This window comes from Lutra lutra, chromosome 6 (assembly GCF_902655055.1).
Source record: "Lutra lutra chromosome 6, mLutLut1.2, whole genome shotgun sequence".
NCBI classification, from domain to species: domain Eukaryota; kingdom Metazoa; phylum Chordata; class Mammalia; order Carnivora; family Mustelidae; genus Lutra; species Lutra lutra.
In genome coordinates, this window is record NC_062283.1 from 82,068,849 (window position 1) to 82,084,393 (window position 15,545).

A 15,545-nucleotide genomic window follows, 5' to 3' on the forward strand; every position below is an offset into this window, starting at 1 on the left:
TTCTTAGGACCCCAACTGATTGAAATCAAAGAACATTGTATGTATGCAAGTGTGCACTTCTGGATAAAGAAAACAAGGGAGGAAGACTTAGGGTGTCATGAAGAAGGAGCTTCTGTTAAAATAATATTGGTTGATGGCTGTTCTCTCTGATGAAGAGATGATAGACAATGTCCTAGCCATTCAGACTTCTTGTGATAGTGCAAGTAGCTACTTGGCTTCAAAATTAGATAAGGGGAAAGAACACATTTCTAAATATTTTTATGCTATCATATTTTATACACAGTGTTCACAAACCTTAAAGCGAAACAATGAATAGAAATTTTTGTAAATTTTATGTGCTTATAGGTAGAGTACAGTGTGAAACATTACTGATGTTTTGTGGGACAAAAGCAAATTCTAAGTATTTCCAAAAATGTGTCATAAGCATTTACTGCAGGTTTTGTACAGTGCTAACTTTTAGATTGCTCCTGCTTTCTATTCCTTCTCCTAGTCATAGGATTTTGTCGTTGTGAATTTTATGCACTTAACGATTTTTTTTTAAAAGATTTTATTTATTTATTTGACACAGAGAGAGAGATCACAAGTAGGCAGAGAGGCAGGCAGAGAGAGGAGGGGAAGCAGGCTCCCTGCTGAGCAGAGAGCCCGATGCGGGGCTCGATCCCAGGACCCTGGGATCATCACCTGAGCCGAAGGCAGAGGCTTTAACCCACTGAGCCACCCAGGTGCCCCGCATTTATGATTTTTAAGTGGAAAAGACTGAAATTCTATTTCTGTTGTATATGTGTCTTAATGACACTTTGTTATTAATAAGCATGTATTTGATATTTATTAAAAGGATACACATTGCACTGATATACATAAATCAAGATCTTCAGCCCTAGTAAATTTGTTTCTGGATTTGTCATGTCTAAAGAAGTAACTTAGGGAAAAGTAGGTTTAGCTAGATTCTTAGAGGCATAAGACTCTGAGACAAGACAAGACAGTGGTTGAGAAAAAAAGCCCATGGTGGGAATTAGACCTGGTTTCAGATATTGGCCATGCCACCAGATAGGGTTTTGCGTAAATTCCTGACCTCTGCAACTCACTTTCTTCAGTGTAGACCAGAGGGATTTTAGAATCGATCTTTTTGTGAGCAAGAAATAAATGAAATAATGTATGTAAATTGCTGCTTTGACTCCATTTCTGGAAGAGGTTGAGATTGAATTAATAAATTTAAAAGTATATATAGTATGTCTGACTGGTGTAATTGTAGTACCTGGTGATAACTTTAGTTCGAGAAAGAACAGTAAAACAGTCCTTTTCTATGGATCACTCGGGTGTTACCTAGTTTATCCACCAGGGGGAAAAATTATTCCATCATTCTACTGTCTGTCAAGAAAAAGTTGCCACTCCTCCAACGCTTCACAGGGAAGTGGATTTTGTTGCTGATTCCTGTTTAGTGAATACGGAGTCGCCTGTTTAGTGAGGTAGGAGTCACCGAGTGCTTAAGCACAAGTCTTAATTCACTTAACATCTTCTCTGTTTCTTAAATTAATCTTCTTCAGGCCTTCACATCTTAGTTCCTGTTTTAAGGGTGAAGTCTAATGATAGTGAAATCTAGTACTTCTTCAAATTCAGACTGTATAAATTTTGAAATGATCAGAAGTAGATAATATGTAACACTTGAAATTGGCTCATTTAAAGGGGACAAAGGAAGAAAGAATATGGAGGGATCCGATAAACTTCAACAAAAGCTAACTATAATTCAAAGAAGCACAGGTTTTTTCTATTGACTATTTGAAAATTAATGTGTATTATGTATCTAAAGAGACTGCATTTAAAATATATTTCTTTTATAGAATAGAATTTAAATAGAATAGAAAATAGAATTTTTCAAGCACTTGTAAATGAAAGATGTAGTATAATAAACTGCTGTGGGCCCTTCAGACTTCTTGAGAATTACTAACACGTTGCCTGTTTATTTTACCGCTTCACCCTCTTGGCTAATTTGTAGCAAATTCCTATCTTAATCATTCCATCTGTCAATTTCAGTTGACAAGGATGAAGTCCCCTTTTTGAAAGTATATGCCATCATCATCCCTCCAGAAAAATCAACATTTTTGTACATCATCAGATAGCCAGGTGGTATTCATGTTTTCCTTCCTCTCTAATTTTTGTCATCTTCTTTAAGAAATGGTTTAAATCAGGGTCCAAACAAGATCTGTGAATGATAATATTGTGATTTATTAATATGTTACTTAAATCTCTTAATCTAAGTTTCAGATTTCCTCTTCCATGTATTTTTTTTACTCCTAGTCTTGTGCACGTGTATGTGTCTATGTAGCAGAAAGCCAAGTTTTTATCCTATACAGCAGTGGCTCTCAAATCTCTCTGACACTCTTAAGAATGATTAAAAACCCCGAAGAGTTGTTGTTTGTATGGGTTATATCTACTAATATTTCCTGTATTCAGAATTAAAATATGTAATTTAAAGTATTTACTTAAAAATAACAGTAGCAAACCCATTATGTTAATATATGTCTGCACAGTTTTAATGAAACATAATCATAGTTTCCATCATGGAAAATGATAGAAGTGGCACTGTGTTACATTTTGAAAGTCGCTTTAATGTCTGGCTTAATAGGAGATAGCTGGATTTTCATATCTGCTCCTGCGTTCAGTCTGTCACAATATGTTGTTTTGGTTGAAGTGTATGAAGAAAATCTGCTTCACACAGATGTGGGGTTGGAAGGGGAGAGGTGTACTTTAAGTTTTTTCATTTAACGGTGGACATTCTTCTGTGATACTACACCAAAAGTTGACAAGTGGTAGTTTCTTAAAGGTAAGATGCAGTAGTGGGCAATTCAAAACCCCAACAATGAACTTTTCTTACTATGTTACATTAAAATCCATTGGTCTGTCATGCACTTGAATGGATCCTTTCCATGCATAATTTTGTGACATCAAGCACGGTTATTGGGAAAATACTGCTTCACTGAGTTATGCAAATCTCCCAAATGTTGACATATGTCAAATATAAAATATTTTAATATTTTAAAAATCCTGTTCATGAATATCACCACCCATCTCCTTAGAAAAGTATTTAGCTCTTGGGAAGCTGTCAAGCCCATGGTGGAGGATACACGTTTTCCAAAATCATGGTCTTCCCTTGAATGCTCAAATTGGATCTTCAGCAACAAATGCTGTCAGTGTTTCCCATGAGGTTGACGGGCTCACTTCATTTATTTTTGACAAAATATTTGCCAGATATCCAAACCTGAATGAACATAGTCTATTAAATACATGGCCTTCCATGGAAAAGCAGCTTGTTCAGCTTGCATCTCAGACAGTTCACAGGTGCTTTCCTTGGTGCTTTGACACACCCAAGGGCTTGATGTGTGCTTCCTATTTTATCCCACAGAATGTTAAAAAGGTGTGTTTTTAAATATCAAGATTTAATGAAAGTTGTCATTTTACTTCATCAAGGATGATCTCTAGTGAAACTGGTGTTTGTTTCCTATAAGTACACAGTGGTAAAGGAGGCAACGACTACTCCTACCACTGGGCACCCCAACTGTCTACCCACTGTTGCTTGTGTACTATCAATGCAGATGTCATATGCTGACATTGCGAAGAAACCAAATAATGTGTTAGTATTTTTATGAAAGTACTTTTGACTTCTTGGGCCTTTAGAAAGCGTCTCAGGTCCTCCCAGGGTCTGTGGACCACACTTGGGAGGATTGTTGCCCCAAGAGTTTCTGACAGTCTGAAGTTTACTCCCTATGTATTTTCATGGTGTGATTTAACATGTCTCTTTGTCTCTGGTATTTCCTGTAAATAGACTTGATCAGATTAGGTTTGAATTTGATTTTTTTCTTGGCAAGATGTCTTGATAGATGGTGTTGGGTTTGTATTCTTAGCAGTCATCGCTGGCCATTGCCAAAGCCATTCATTTTTCAAGGATTGAAAATGGTAAATGTTTCAGTTCTGTTATTTCTTCTTTATTAGCAGAACTCTTTCTAAACTGAAACTTCCTCTCACCAATGATTTGGTTACCCTGAGATAGAGTTTGCATGGGTCTCATGCAATGTAGGCAGGATAAATCCTTGTTTCTTTTTCCAGATGATGAGTTGGTTCCCTTGTAGTCTCAAAAGGTGATCAAGGAGGTGTTCTTGGTTGGTTGGTTGATTTTCTTTTTTTAAAAATTTTAATTAATTAATTAATTTATTTGAGAGAGAGACAGTGAGACGAGAGTATGAGAGGGGAGAAGGTCAGAGGGAGCAGACTCTTCATGGAGCAGGGAGCCTGATGCGGGACTAGATCCCAGGCTCTGAGATCATGACCTGAGCTGAAGGCAGTGGCTTAACCAACTGAGCCACCCAGGCACCTGGTTGGTTGATTTTCAATATCAGTATGAACTCATGGATTTAAACTCATTTGATGTGTTTCAGTTCATTGTAGGAATCTTATCCTTAGTTTGTCCAGCAGGAGCCTCTTCAAGTTGGCTTCTAAGTTCTTTTGATATGACTTCTGTTGTCTTTGATAACTTCCTTGCTTTTTGTTGACCAGTTCCAGACACGTTTTGCATATTTGCCACTGAGCAGAAATCAGCCCCTTCACTGGGAAGACCTGAGAGAAATGGTATTTAGACACCACAGTCTGAGCACTTGGCTGTTCCATACTGTTGGTTGGTGGTGGTTTCTAGATTTTGTCAGACAAAGCTAGAAAATATACATATTTTTAAAATATTAAAGTGCATTATGAACACATACTGATACTTCCATTCAAATTTAGGACTTACCCATCTTTCATTGCATATCAATGACACCAACATAATTACTTACATTTTTAAATCTCATACCACATACACAACAGTTTTGGAATAACAGTATCAATGTGACCACTAACAATATGATTATGGAAAACTGTTTTATAATTTTTAAAAAATGCAAATTAAAAGCATTATCACAGTTAGCTAGCTGACTTGGTTATCTTAACAAAGCCTTATTATTAGTGTTTGCTGTGTATTTTAAGACTGCTTCCCTATTTTCCAGAACATCAAATTGGCAGATATCTCAACTGAATTGAATTAATCAATTTACTGAAAGAATCGGTCACACTGTGAATTCATTGAATTTATATAGCAAACTTAATTGACTGGTGTAGATGACAGTCTGAATGGATTGGAATTTTCTTGTTTTTTATCTAAATGGCTTCATTTTATTTATTAACATTTAATATTGATTCTGTCCTTTATACCCACTTTCTTTTCGATATCTTAAAGCAACAACAACAAAAAAACTAGTTAGTGGGCAAGAAATTCTATTTATATGAATCATGATTTTTTATTTTCGGTGAATATGCTGTGAAACAGAGAATTCCTTTTTAAGAATAGAAAAATGGACACTTTTTAATTTATAAATTTTAGTAATATTTTTTCTTCTATAATTTACCAGGGATTGCGCTCGGAAAAAAGTGATATTTTTGAAGCATTTTTTTCTAGCTCTATGAGTATGGGATTTGTGATCAAGAAAATTATGTTTGGAAACCAAGGCAGTGACCACTAAAATAAAAACAGATTTGTATGTAGAATATTTATGATATGCCTTTTTCCCCCTTCCAGTTTCAAAAATAAATCATGACTGAATCTGCCTCTAGTGCAAGTGGTCAAGAGTTTGATGTATTCAGTGTTATGGACTGGAAAGACGGAGTAGGCACATTACCAGGAAGTGACTTGAAGGTAAGCTGTCTTTATTAAATACAGCTATCTGTGTGTACCGCTGTGTGTATTTATTAAAATAAACTTGACTACACATGTGAAACAAGAATTAAAAGCATTAAGCAAAACGCTCTATGTTCCATGTGATGCTGAGATGTCTACAGTAAATCTTCAAGACGATTTGGAATGCTGACGCCTTGGGAGAAGTCTTCCTCAGTTGTGGTGGTGGATGGGAATGTTTTGGCAATACGCGCTTATTGCTTATTTTGCAGAAGTTGGATTGTAGCTTCCAGAGGTTCATCCCAGGTTTGACTTCATCATGATGGACAATAAATATGGAAATGGTAGGCTTTGAGGACCTAGCTTCCTGTGTTTTGTAGTCATGAACTTTATAACTTTAAATGAATAACCATATTCCCTGTGCCCTAGTTTTCTCTTTTTAAAACCGGATAATGTTAAAATATTTAATAGACAGGGCTATTCTCCTCCCTTAAATTATTTATACTGTAAATATGGATTTTTATTTGTATAATCACTTGTTCAAAAGCTTGTCCTTGCTGTAAACCAAGTTGCTTTTATATAGATGGGAACTGTCTTCAGAGAGTGATGCTTCAGCCTGTTCCTTTCCAGTGTGCTCACCTTGCCCTTTGCCTCAAGTCTCCCTAAACCCACAGCAGGACCACCTCTGCTGCCCTGCGAAACATAGTTATGCAGTCTCATTGGGGAGGCTGGTCACTCCCAGCTCTCATTTTTAATGTGTTTTTGCTCTAGTCCTATCTCTGGGACCTTGAACCTGTCTGTGGCCTTTTAGACTTTGTGTTTGTACGTGGTCACTCAGGTGTTTGAACTTCTGATCACCCTAACTGGCTGTCACTTGGCTTTCCTCTGTAGTGCTTGGTGTTCTGGTCTATCTTGAATAGACTTTCCTGCCCCCTCATAGTAGCTTCCTGGAATCCAGTGCCTTTTAGTTTCTACTTGACAAGTATCTCAGCCAAGTCCACTCTAGTTCATCCTCAGTGGTGAGATTTGGATAGTCTGTCATTGGAAAAATACTTAGATTTTAGTTGGGTTAGGTTGAATTAACTGCAGTGTGCCAACATATCTGAGTTTAGCTTAACAAAATTACTGCGGGTGAGGTTCATTGAAGTCTGGAAAGGAGATATGGTTTTAGTTTTAGTTCTGTATGGCCTTGAACAAGTCAGTCTCTTTGGGCCGGTTTCCTTTTTGGTGAAATAAGGAATTAAATGAATACTAAGGATTTTATCTGCTTTAACATTCTCCAAATGTTCATCTGGATTAGATATGATGGGAATCGAGTGCTGAAATTTGTGAGAAGGAAAAACTGTTCCAGACTCTCATAATGTCAAGCCTCATAGTAGCTACATGAGCTTTGTCAAGTTATTTAAATTTTCTAAGTTTCAGAATCTTTATCCAAAAAATGAGGAAATAGGATCTATGTCACAAGGTGGTTATAAGGATTGAAAAAAGTAACATGGAAAACACTTAACAAATTGTATCTTTTCTGGCTTTGTGATATATTATGTAAGCTGCCTTTTTTTTATCGCTTTATTCTTATATTTTCCTTGTACATTTTTGTTGCATTATTTTGGTGTCAGTAGATGATGAAATTTATAACTTTTGTTCAGTTAGATTTTGAACTTTCTATCCCTGAGAAGTTTCCCTCCCTCAGAAATTTAAATTGCCTGAAGGTTTTCTGAGCAATGGATTTTAGGCATTAGCCTATTACTTTTATTAAGGTAATCAGGTAATTAAGCCACTTAGTGGTATTATAATCTGGTTTATTTTATTTGACTTTTAGGCTCACCTAATTACCTGGGTAATTGCCATGTATCCAACTCACTATATATGCTGTAGACAGTTTGAAACCCCACTTCTAAAAAAAAATAATTAAAAAATTGTTTTTCTACTTTATAACCATTTTTACTTGAAGAGATTAAAGGACAAGCCAGCTGATTATGTTCCTTAGGGTTTCTTAATCCCTTGCTCCTGATATTAATATCTGAGTCACTTAAGAGACCTGATTGAGAAATTGATTTTTCACAAAAATAAGATATTAAAAGAACTTTGAATAAAGCACGAGATTTACTCTCTGACATCGTGCCTTGTCTATCTTACATTACTGAAGCTTCTGTTTTTTTCATGGGTATAGCCATGTGGATTTCCTCATAAACAAGGCTCTCCTAAGACAGCCTGCTCAGATTAACGTAGTCCATACAGTCAGCCAATACACAGAAGTCAGTTTCTTATCATGGGAAGAGGTTTTTATATGCTTCAGTTTATTGCCATTTCGAAAGAATGTTTCTCTGTAAAATGTTGCTGGCCAATCAAGTTATGTCACTCTTCTGCTTAAAATCCTTTAGCAGTTTCCTGTCTTTTATGGCAAAGTTTATCTCAGAAGTTTTTGGTGATCTGGTCCCTTCTTTCTTCCAGCTGCTTCTCATTTCACTCTTCTGTGCCATCTTGTTTCCCTTCCAGGCCAACTGGCTAGTTGAGGCTTCAAACCTTGGTCTGTGTACTGTTTCCTGTTGCTGAGTCCCCTTGCCCCTCTTCGTCCTGAATTAACCAACCTTTATATAAAACAGTGCAAAAACTTTTCATTTGCATGCAGGAGTGGAAAGAATAGAGAACCTACTCTCTGATGAGCCCTTTATCTGCATCTTTTTATTTAATCCTTTTGAGGTATTTCCTGGCACTGTTGTCAGTTTACAGATGGGAAAACAGAGGCCCAGAATGGTTAAAGCATTTGCCCAGGGTCAAGATATTGTCAGAACTGTGTCTAAAGCTGGGCTTTTCTGATACTGAAATTGATTCTCTTAACACTGCTATACTACAGTCTAAAGGGAGGAGATGTTTTCACAACAAAAGAGATACAGGGAAAATGTTAGAGCAATTTAGAGGTGGTATTATTTTAGCTAGAGGGATCGAGAAGGCTTTGGGAAGTAGTGGTCACATGGGCTTCAGGTGTCTGAAAATAGGTAGACATTTACATGAAGACTGCTGTGTGCAGGGATGGCAGGCAAGAAAGAGAAGGACATTCAGAGGAAGGACTAGCCTAAGAAACTATTAGTGTTACAGGAGAAAGGCAAGTGTCTACGGTCCCTCTTGGAAATACTGTAGTCATCCATAAGACATTTTTGCTTAAACAAGCTTTAGAAACTGTGCCATTGCCTAATTTTTCTGTAAAATGGCATATTAGTATTTGTAGATGAATTTCTCAAGGCCAGCCGTAAGAACAGGCAGGGCAGTATGTGGTGGGGGGGAGGTGCATGGTAAGGCTCCTTGTCCCTAAGCAGTTTCTCTCTCTAAACTTCTAATTGGTGTCTGAAATTTATCCACAGAGAATTATTCCTCTGGGTCATGAGGAATTAGCCATTTGGAATCCTTTAGTAGAATGCAGATACACTCCTGAGAGCGATAGCATCTTATCTAGTAAGAATAGTTACTACTTAACTGAGAGCAAGACCCTGCAGCAGCCATGCAGAAACCCAACTGGAAAATTCACTGCACTCATCGTGCGCAGTTTTGCCTTGTTGTGATTAATGTTCAAAAACATGTAGTTACCAGAATCTTTGCTCTTAAAGCAGATTGGTAAGTAGAATTCACGTCATCATGGAAAGTAATAAAACAAAAATAGTAACCTCAGCAGCATCTTTTAATGATCTGCTATTAAAGACAGGCAAAAATCAGCAAAGGATCCTTTGCCTCTACAAGCAAAAAGAAAGAAGAGAATTGAATCTGTTAAAGGTAGTTCAAGCCAAGTTAAACAAACAAACCTTTGTAACCCCTTATATATTTCAGGCATAATTGTTTTCTGACTGACCTAGATGTATCCACCAACAGAACAAATTACAATGTCAGCTGATGTGTTTGATGTGCTTAATAAATTTCTTTTGTAAAGTTTATAATTTTGATGTTCTTGATTATGGAATGGAGCCACACGATAAATTTTAATGCTGCTTTTTAGATGTCTGGATGAAAAGAACTAATAACTTTGAAAAAAGAAGTAAGAGGGATTATTTCAAGTTTCCATGGCTCTGACACCATTCATAAAAGCATTACCCACTTCAGAACCTGGTGTTTTATTGGGGTAAAAAAATGTTGGGGAATGTGTCAGTCTTTCTGGAATTCCATCTGTGGAACTCCAGCAATGCTGGGAGCACCTACCAGCATATGTTGTCCAGCATTTTCTACAATAGTAACATTGTGAAAGACAGTAAATCCAAACTGAGAAGCCAGAAAAAAAAATTTAACCCCTTTGTTTTTTTTTGCATATGATAGGGTACTTTGAAAACGCTTGGAGGTTAATTTTTGACATAAAGTAAATTTGGATAGGGTAGATGTTCTTTACTTTTTCAGGGTTATAGAATACCTTTGAGGATATGATGAAACTTATGAACCTGTTTCCCAGAACTATGACATAATTTTGCATGTATTTTCATGCAAAAGCCCAGCTATGGATCCCTGGCTTCCAGGAGTTCATTGTGTCTCTCAGTGTCATGGCATCTTTCCTCTATACTTCGGCTATAGGTCATTTACTGGCAATAAGTATTAGAAGGAAAAAATAACTGGGATTAATTGTTGTATTGTGGGAATATTACTTTTTAACTTCGAGAGTAGTTGAGCCTAAAGCTCAACTCTAGGTGTCATAACTCTGCACTTTAAAGATTCAACTCAGCGGTGTTCTCTTTCTCAGCATTGGAAAGGCAGCCTTGCAGCTTAGCAGCAGGCTGGAAGCTTCTACCACAGGAGACTCCGTGGAATGCCAGTGGTGCCATTTCTCACATTCTGTAGTTTTCAAACAGGTATAAATTAATGTCAACCTAGGGGCACCTGGGTGGCTCAGGGGGTTAAAGCCTCTGCCTTCGGCTCAGGTCATGATCCCCGGGTCCTGGGATTGAGCCCCACATCGGACTCTCTGCTCAGCGGGGGGCCTGCTTCCCCCCTCTCTCTGCCTGCTTCTCTGCCTACTTGTGATCTCTGTCAAATAAAAAAAAAAAATTAATGTCAACCTATAATAAAAGTAAAACTACTTACCTGAACTGAATGACAAAGTTCATGCCTCTGGTTTTGTTAAACATTCATGCAGAATTGATTTTCTGTCTCATTCTTTCGTATCATTAATTAGTAATCATTATGGCTTGTTTTTTCTACTCTTGCCCAGTAGATGGTACTGTCAGCTTTATTTTGAAATAGTCCCTTTCCAGAGTAGATCATTTAAAAATTTCTTGTTTTCCGAAAAGTAAAGTTATTTTTACCTCTTTTCTTCTCAGTTACCTTTTTGCCACTTTCTACACTGACATTTTTAGGTGAGCACACCAGGTATAGTAAACACATGTCAGCTGGGAACGTGTATCTGAAATAGGTAGTAGAGAACATTTTCACTTCCCTTAACAATTTCAGCTTTGTCAGTCTAAAAACCTTTTAATCATGGTAGAGTACATGCATAAGATTCTTTAAGATGCTGTGTTTTCCTGGTGAAAGGAATAGTAATTTTTGCCTCAGCCTCTTGTGACTTGTAGTTTGAATGATTGAATGAATTGTTCTGTTGGCATGTTGACTAAATAGATGTTTTAGATTGGGGAATGGCGGTCTTAAGTTTCACTACTACATATTGGCATGCTCATCTATATTTCTGTGAAACATCTAAAAACTTTAAGCAAAAAGTTTATGATTTGAATGGTGAGCTTTCCAGTTTTTCGTCAGCTGTCAAAATTAGTGGATCCCGGCATCTGGGTGGCTCAGTTGGTTGAGCAACTGCCTTCCGCTCAGGTCATGATCCCCGACTTCCGGGATCGAGTCCGCCTCGGGCTCCTAGCTCCTTGGGGAGTCTGCTTCTCCCTCTGGCCTTCTCCTCTCTCATGTTCTCTCTCACTCATTCTCTCTCAAATAAATAAATAAAATCTTCAAAAAAAATTTTTTTTAAATAAATTTAAAAATATTAGTGGATCCTTGAGATCATTTTATTTTATGGAAAAACAGAGGACTAGGGAAAATTTGAACTTCATGAATAGGAGAGAAAACCTAATTGTTTCAAAGAGGATAGTGGTGGTGTCCCTGCACAGAGATGGTGGTTAAGCCTTCAACCCATGCACAGTACAACCTGGCTGTTGCAGAAACATACTTGGTTTGAAGCATGCCATGAGATGAGAGGAATTTGCAATATTTGAAGTCAAAATGTCCATGAAATCAAAATGCCTGTAATTTTGATAGCCTTGACCTGTAGCTAGTAGATCTGTTCGCATCTCATAGACTTTGCCGGTTGTTTTGGAGGACTCCAGGTGAATAGGATGGAGAATTCCAAAAAAGCAGTGAAAGAAAGAAGTGTAGAACTGGGGCTCACGTGGCTCACACTTGTCTTCTTCATCTACATCTTGGAAATATAAGGAGTTGCGTGTGTAGGTCATTATTTCTGGAAGAAAGATTTCTTTCTCTTGGCCTGGGTGAATTGGGTGAGACAAGTTGATTCCTGGGAAAACAGTAATTCTTCTTTTACTAATTTTGATTACTAAGTAAGTAGTAATACGAAATAAGAAAAGAGGGGAAAAAAAAAGCCCTATCAAGAACTGGTGTTTGAAATGATAGAGCACGTGGAGTGAGCAGTCAATTCTACCAGCACAGTGCAGGGTTGGTTGGTAATTTTACCGGAAGAAGTACCTTGCTGCTTTGTTCTGTTTTTCCGTCCCCGAATCCCTAGATTAGTAAAACGCAAAGGACTTAATATTAGCAGAGGGCTTATCTAGATATATTTGCTGAAATGAACTTTTAAAGCATAATCAGTTTGCTTCAAGACTGTATGTGTCAGCCATGAAACGATTACCATTTTGAGCGCTTTTGTAAACGTTGCCCCTTTCTACCATGTTGTCCCTAGTTTCGGGTGAACGAGTTTGGAGCCCTGGAAGTTATCACAGATGAGAGTGAGATGGAAAACGTGAAGAAAGCAACAGCTACCACAACTTGGATGGTACCAACTGCTCAAGAAGGTACGAATGGGTCATCTGCAGGGCGCTTTCTGTTGAGAGTTTTAAAATAAGAATATCTAGGTTTTATAAAATAGGCTGGAACTTTGAAAATCCTGGGTGATTTTCATGGCACATGTTCTTAGGTAAATTTCTATAACAAAACTTATACAGAACCAACTTTTATATTTTAAAATAACTATAAACTGTCTTCTTTCCTAATGCCAGATCTGTTAATTGACAAGGTTAATTGGCAATTATCAAGTAAATCCAGTGTTGTAATAGCCTACCCAGGTGATTTAGCCAAAAGCCTGCCACCTTTTTCTCATCTATCCGATGGTTGTAACTAACACCTATATGCTGATGACTCCTAAATCTGTATCTCCAGCCCCGACCTCTCCCCCGAGCACCAGGCCCGTATTTCCACCTGCCTACTGGACATCTCCACCTGGATGTCCCACAGGTACCTCAAACTCCACATGTCTGAAATGCAATTCATTTTCTATTTCCTTCTCCCCTTCCCCCAGACTTGCTCTTTCCTCTGTAACCCGTATTTCAGTTGGTGGTGGCACCATCCACCCAGTGGACAAGCAAGAAATCTAGGAGTCATCCTGAATTTGTTCTCCCCCGGTCCCGCGGCCTGTTCCTCAATCCTCTTGGTTTTTATTTCCTAAATACGTCTCAGATCTGGCTTTTTCTACTAATGACCACTGCCCCTGCCTCAGTGTAGGCACTTCTCAGCTCTCACCTGAACTGTCGCGGCCTCCACCTAGAGAACCACTCTGCTGCTAATTTCACCTGATGGGTCCCACACCTTGAAGTCAGGGGAACTTTTGTAGATCGCTTACCTGATTTCTTCACTTCGCTGATTTCTTATTGTCTCTGTAGCGGACCGTACAAAGATCCGGGTGGCACCACCCACCTGCCTGCTGTGCCTTTTTGCTCTCTGTTCTGTTCTGTCCGTACACAGTGTCCTGGTAGTGCCAGCAGCACTGAATTCCATGTCATTCTCCCAATACGTCATGTGGTATCGTCCTCCTTGCCTCTGCTCATGCTCTTTCTTCTGGCTGGGATGCCATTTCTCTCTTTGTCCAGTTGGTAAATGCCTCTTGGCTTTCAAAACCCAGTTGAGGCTTTATACCAGACAATCCTTCCCTGACCTTACCCCAGCCAACTGAATCACTTCTTCCTCTGTACTACTTCTGGAACTTGTTCATGCTTTAAGTGCATGTTATCATATTTTATTATAAATATTGGTTTTCTTCCCTGTCTTCTCTTCTAGACTGTGAGCTATCTTGGGCAAGGTCTGTACTGTCAATATCAGTGTCTAGTGTAAACTGGTGCCTAATACATGTTTGCTGAATGAATGATTAGCCTAACAAATTCAGGCAGAAGGAAGTGTGAGTTCCTAAATGATTTGGGTCATTATGATTTAGGAGCTCTTTTATATGAAAAGTCACATAGATGGTGATTTAACCAATTTAGTAGGATAAAACCACTCATCAAAAGGTAAATAACATAGATAAGCCTTTTTAAATTGTGTCAAAGATACATCCATAAAATAGGATTCTGTAGATTGACAGTTTCATCTTCTGAATTTAGTAATGAAAATTTCTTTATCTTACTTTGAACTCTGCAGAAAAAGCCTTAGATAAACTTTTATCTTTTCTGCAAAATATTTTTTTGTTGTATAAGTGATTTGAATGATTCCTCCTAAGCCCGTTCTCTTTTCTCTCCCAAGCACTATATGTTGGTCATTCATTCATTCAACGAACATTATTCTTGTATTGTGTTGCTAACAAAATTATTAGAAGAAAAAGTTTATATGTATTTTGGAATATTTTCTGTCATGGTTCTAATTGTTTTTTTGTTTTTTTGTTTTCTCCTTTTCATCTTCTAGTCTTTTCAGAGAAGACTGGGATGCCTTTCAGGTTGAAGGATCCAGTGAAAGTAGAAGGGCTTCAATTCTGTGAGAACTGTTGTCAGTATGGCAATGTAGATGAGTGTCTTTCTGGAGGAAACTTTTGCAGCCAGAATTGTGCCCGGCATATCAAAGACAAGTAGGTTTTTGCCCTGTTTCATCTATACAATGGGTTTTAGAGTCCAAGGTCATGGTACTTGGGAATACAGAGGCTGTCCGACATTGGTCACCCACTCATGCCCTTTATTCTCCCAGAGACTTTGCCTTTAGAGACATGTGGATGCTGACCCCATTACTTCCATCGTGTCTGATCTGAGCTGTCCTGCTTAAGTCATATCTGCATGTACAACCTCTGCCTCTTTAGCCTTTCGATTATATCACAGGCTCCTGCTAAGCGTTTTTGAATTTCTCTGGTCTGCATACATTTTGATGATACCGATGTTTATGGAAAAGCAGTTTTGTTTGTATTTGAGGGGCTCTTAGGTAACTCCGCTAACACTCCACCAGTGAAACAAAGCCACCACAAACTGGGGACCAGCTGAATGAAGATGGCCTTAGAGAGTTGTGTAACAGGTTGCCCAACTGGAGATCTTGGGGCAGACTGATGATGAGAAGACAGGGGTGTCCGCTGTGGCTGACGGTGCTGTGTGACCTGGCCATTTGGGGACTGTCTGACAAAGTTCAGCTAATCACTAGGGTGTGTTTTTTCATATAACTGTGTACCACAAAGAAGTGTCTTGACCCTTATATATTTTTGTGGTGTTTCCCATGTATTTTCACCAGCGTAGTGGGAATTGTCTGTTTTTGTTGGACAACTTTTATTTTACAAAGTTATACTTGGCCTTTTTTCAGTTGCACTTGTCCTTCTTAATAATTACTAGATCTTTGCATTAAAATTGCCCTGAAGACTAAAACATCTCTAAATAATTGTTTCTTTTATTAGTGTGGA

The 15,545-nt window shown here is 38.0% G+C and overlaps 1 protein-coding gene across 10 annotated transcripts in view; it reads left to right on the forward strand.

The window, feature by feature from the left end:
* Positions 1–15,545, forward strand: part of L3MBTL3 (L3MBTL histone methyl-lysine binding protein 3) — a 111,661-nt gene that overhangs the window by 18,547 nt on the left and 77,569 nt on the right. For 9 of the 10 annotated variants that reach the window (XM_047734098.1, XM_047734101.1, XM_047734102.1 and 6 more), the window contains exons 3-6: positions 5,603–5,719; positions 12,588–12,699; positions 13,064–13,138; positions 14,576–14,735. In XM_047734098.1, the coding sequence (XP_047590054.1) occupies positions 5,618–5,719; positions 12,588–12,699; positions 13,064–13,138; positions 14,576–14,735 (449 nt within the window). In that variant the 5' untranslated portion in view covers positions 5,603–5,617. The remainder of the gene's footprint in view (positions 1–5,602; positions 5,720–12,587; positions 12,700–13,063; positions 13,139–14,575; positions 14,736–15,545) is intronic. The other variant, XM_047734107.1, reaches the window with a different exon arrangement.